The 3,934-nt window shown below is 44.7% G+C and overlaps 1 protein-coding gene across 1 annotated transcript; it reads right to left on the bottom strand.

Moving 5' to 3' along the window:
• Nucleotides 1-946: 946 nt before the first annotated feature.
• LOC147442070 (L-type lectin-domain containing receptor kinase IX.1-like) lies at nt 947-3,489 on the bottom strand. The gene is made up of 2 exons (XM_086529577.1): nt 1,978-3,489; nt 947-1,807 (listed from the first exon to the last, which is right to left on the bottom strand). Exons 1-2 carry the CDS (start codon nt 3,345-3,347, stop codon nt 1,111-1,113), a joined length of 2,067 nt encoding a protein of 688 aa, XP_086385703.1. The 5' UTR covers nt 3,348-3,489; the 3' UTR covers nt 947-1,110.
• Nucleotides 3,490-3,934: the final 445 nt, after the last annotated feature.

Genomic DNA, 3,934 nt, shown 5'->3' with positions numbered 1-3,934 from the left:
CTTGTAGAAAAGCATCCATAACTCTTTATGTAGTGGACCTTTGACATAGAATGCAAAGTTAGATTTATTGTACTTTAAGCTTAATCAATATCCTACATCTTCTGTATTTGTCTTAGTGTGTGTTTTGCGTATGGCAAGGAGGACATATATTCGCAACACTTGATGTTTTGACTACAGAAGCGTGACTCCAGTTCGACAACACCGCAAGGCCCGTTATCTACATCCAATTTCTCATGTCTATGTGTTTGGTTGGTGCAACACATAAACGCTATGGAACAAGGCACAGCTTCCGTTTCTTTTACTTTTTGGAGATATCAAACTGCCAACTCTCCACCATACTTTTGTATGGCATGATGTGCATTGTATACTTTGCAATTTCAGTATGCGACGTTTCATTGCAAGAGTAATGTTTCATTGCACGACTGCATTGCATCCCACCACCCAGTCCTGGCATGATCATGCGCCAAGACGATGCCTGCATCGACAACGTAGAATGCCAGGATGAGCTTTGGGCGTCAATATGTAGCTGGTTTAATGTGTCTGCATCCTCCTCCACAATGAGGGCCACACAGAGAGACTGGGGACCCTGTTTCAATGCCAGTATTCTAGGACCACTGTGTGTTTAGCTGGTGGACGTGTTGGAGTTGGAAAGAACCCAAGTCTTTGGCTCCCCGCAAGTTGCCAAGAGTTTGCAGGCAAGCTTTGTTTCATTCTCTGGTTTTGAAGCAAAACAATTTCGCATCAGGAAATGTTGTTCCATTGTTGCCTATTTTTGAAAGCATGCATTAATGTGTGTGTGCATGTAGTTTTTGCGTGAGCTAGAATGAAAGAGGGTTCAGCCATGTCATGTGTTTTTATAGGCGGCTTCAGAGAGCTATGACACAAAGACATTAAGCTGCCACAAAAGGCATCCTAAGCACAAACATTAACAAGTCTTTTGAATGTCTAAAGGAACCCCTGAAGTCAAATTAGGATCTAGATTACAAATTCTCGAACTCTTGGACTTACAGGGACCTCAAGCTTGTTTGGATCATGTGTTGCAGTATGCTTGTGTCGGAGCATGGTGCAAGACTGATGCTTAATTCCCTGTGTGATCCCTTGAGATTATGTCTATGAATGCAGAAGAGCTTTCTCACACATATCGGTGTCGGGTCCCGATGAACATGAGGAGGCTGGGGGACAAGAGGAACCGATTGTAGTTGCACTCAAGAAGAGGTTTGTTGACGGAGGGGGGCCGTAATAAGCCACAGGCTTGAAAGTAGGAATGGTGGGCAGGGAAACCCTTCCTTGCAATGCCTCTAAAGCGAGACGAATGGATGGCCTCAGTTTGGGTTCTGGGTGTACGCAAGCGAGTGCAACAATCAATGTTCTGAGAAGTTGCTCCTCATCAAAAGCCGCTTCAAGTATGGCATCAGAAGCTTCTTTCAGTTTCCCCTTGCTGTGCAAGTCCCAAACCCAGTCTAGGAGGCGCCCTTCCAATTCTCCAGGCAAGCTCGTGTCAATGGGGCGGCGTCCACACACTACCTCTAGCAGAACCATTCCATAGCTGTACACATCAGATTGGGTCGTTGCTCGGCCTGTTCCATAAGTTTCTGGTGCCATATAGCCCACTGTGCCTGCGGCGAGTGTCGTATGCCCCTCCACGCCTTCCCCTAATTGCCGGGCAAGCCCGAAGTCTCCAAGCTTGGCGTTATAATTGGAGTCTAGCATGACATTGCTTGCCTTGATGTCTCTATGGACAATGACCTTTTCACACTCTTGATGCAGGTATTGTAAGGCGGAACCCAATCCGCAAACTATATTGTACCTGGGGAATACCCAAGTCAAGGAGTCAGAAGGTTAAGACATTGTGGGCTCCTACTCAGGAGGGTGCTTACAAGACTCACAGACAAATCAAATGTATCAATCTGCGTGCGCGTGCAGGCACTTGTGTATGTGTGGAGAAAATGGTGGTTAAATGGCCATTTAATTACAAACCTTTTGCTCCAGCTCAGAATCAATGAGGATCTCTTGCTGAAGAGATAGTGGTCCAGGCTACCATTAGGCAAGTACTCATAAACAAGAAGAAGGTTGCTCTTGTCTTTGCACCATCCTTTAAGCTGGACCAAGTTTTTATGGCGAATGCGGCTTATAATGCTTACCTCGGCAAAGAACTCCTTCTCTCCTTGTGCGGATTTCTGTGATATGCACTTCACCGCAACCTCACCATCGATGGGTAAAACTCCTTTGTAGACTGTTCCAAAGCTACCTTTCCCCAGCATGAAATCTTCACCAAAATTATCGGTTGACTCGCTTAATTCTCTGTAGTTGAACTCGCGAGGCCCTAAACCTGCAGCTGAAGGAGACGGCAGTCCACTCAGATCGATGCCCGAGGGAATTGGCTGATCGGATCTTTGCTGTTTCTTTCTTTGCCGGATTCGCAATCCAAATAGCAGTAGAAGTAGAACCGCACTGACGAAAATGCCTGCACTAAGTAGACCCACAATGAGGCCTACCTTAGAGCCCTTATTGTTGCTAATCGGAGGAACTAGAGCGGGTGGTGCTGGTGCTGGTGCAACACCATTGTTTCCTATGGACGTACTATTGAAGCTCCACGAAAGTAAGCGATGATACTCAGATGCAGCTCCAGTAGCCGCAGAAAATCCAATGAGAACATTCTCTGGTAAAACTTGGGCCAAATTGATAGAATAGGATACCAGTGGGGAGGTGGGCTTGGTGCTTGACATATTTGTGGCATAAACTTCCAGCAGATTCTCTGAGCTTGAGTAATCAACCCAAGAGAAAACAGAGGAAGACTCTGATAGCTTAAAGCTGAGATCAGAGTAGTTTGCAGATGCAATTGAGTTGATGTCAATGCCAATGTGGTTGTCGTTGGGGTCGAAAGTGTTGAAATAGGTGTCAAATTCGACGGCCATAACGCTTGCTGAGGCGGTATTATTTGTGGTCGCATTGAGGAGACCCAGCCAGAACCCCTTGCCTTCTTCAGGGAGTTCAGAGAGAGAAGGATTGAGCAAAAAGAAGGCGAGCCCATCGGCGGGCTCATTGCCATTAAGGACGATGCTGAATGAGAAAGAGCAATTGAAAGACGCGGCCTCATTGGTAGCAGAGTCCCAGAGGAAGAGCTGGTCTTGATTGTAAACACGACCAGCGCTCTGCGACGGATCGTTGTCGAACCAGGTAAGCTCCACATACTGAGGGCTGAAGGAGACATTGCCCTTGTCTAACAAGTACTGCCTGACAGAGTTACCCATCTGAGGGTAATTGAAGGTTAATGAGAGAGAAGGGGGAGGCAAGGTAGCAAGGAGTATAAGCAGTGGGATAAGCAAGGAAAATGCAAGAGATGCCATAATTTGCAGCAGAGAGCTTCAACCCAGGGGAAGGCATAATCAAAGGTGTGTGTTGCCATCTCGGCCATCTTGACAAAGTCCTCTTGGGTCAAGTGGATCTGGTCATCAGTATATGGCTTTTAGTGTAAAATCAATCACTGATTGGGAGAGTTGTTTAAAAGACTTTGTTGCTGCCTAAAACCACCACTATTTATTAGTGGCCCCATTCGTCCTCTTTTGTCATATCCTTGGAAAACCTTCATGTGGGATTTTTTTTTAAATTTTTTTTTTTGAGGTGAATGGATCATAATCTAAATTTTAAATTTTGACACAAATAGACTATAATCTCAAGCTTAAAATTGAAACTAACTTCTTGTCAAATTTTTTACCTCTTAATTTGAAATTTAGAATTAAATTTCAAAATATAAGAAATATAAGGTTGAGTAGTGTTGAGGAACATACCAACTTCAAAATTACACACTAAAGAGAAATTTGAGTCATTTTTCATGCCTTTAACTATTTTCTTAACTTTTGGACAAAATATTTTCTCTTCCTCGTGCTGCTCAACCAAAGCTTTTTTCCTTACCGGAGGGAAAAAGGGCACACAT

The sequence above is a fragment of the Adiantum capillus-veneris genome, chromosome 14 (assembly GCF_014529385.1).
Source record: "Adiantum capillus-veneris isolate H3 chromosome 14, ASM1452938v2, whole genome shotgun sequence".
Classification (NCBI taxonomy): Eukaryota; Viridiplantae; Streptophyta; class Polypodiopsida; order Polypodiales; family Pteridaceae; genus Adiantum; species Adiantum capillus-veneris.
This window is presented reverse-complemented; position numbering and strand designations above follow the sequence as displayed.

Coding starts and splice junctions, on each gene's coding strand:
- LOC147442070 (XM_086529577.1), bottom strand. CDS start 3,347: ATGGCATCTCTTGCATTTTCCTTGCTTATCCCACTGCTTATACTCCTT. Junction 1,808..1,977: donor ATTCTGAGCTGGAGCAAAAG/GTTTGTAATTAA, acceptor GGTATTCCCCAG/GTACAATATAGTTTGCGGAT.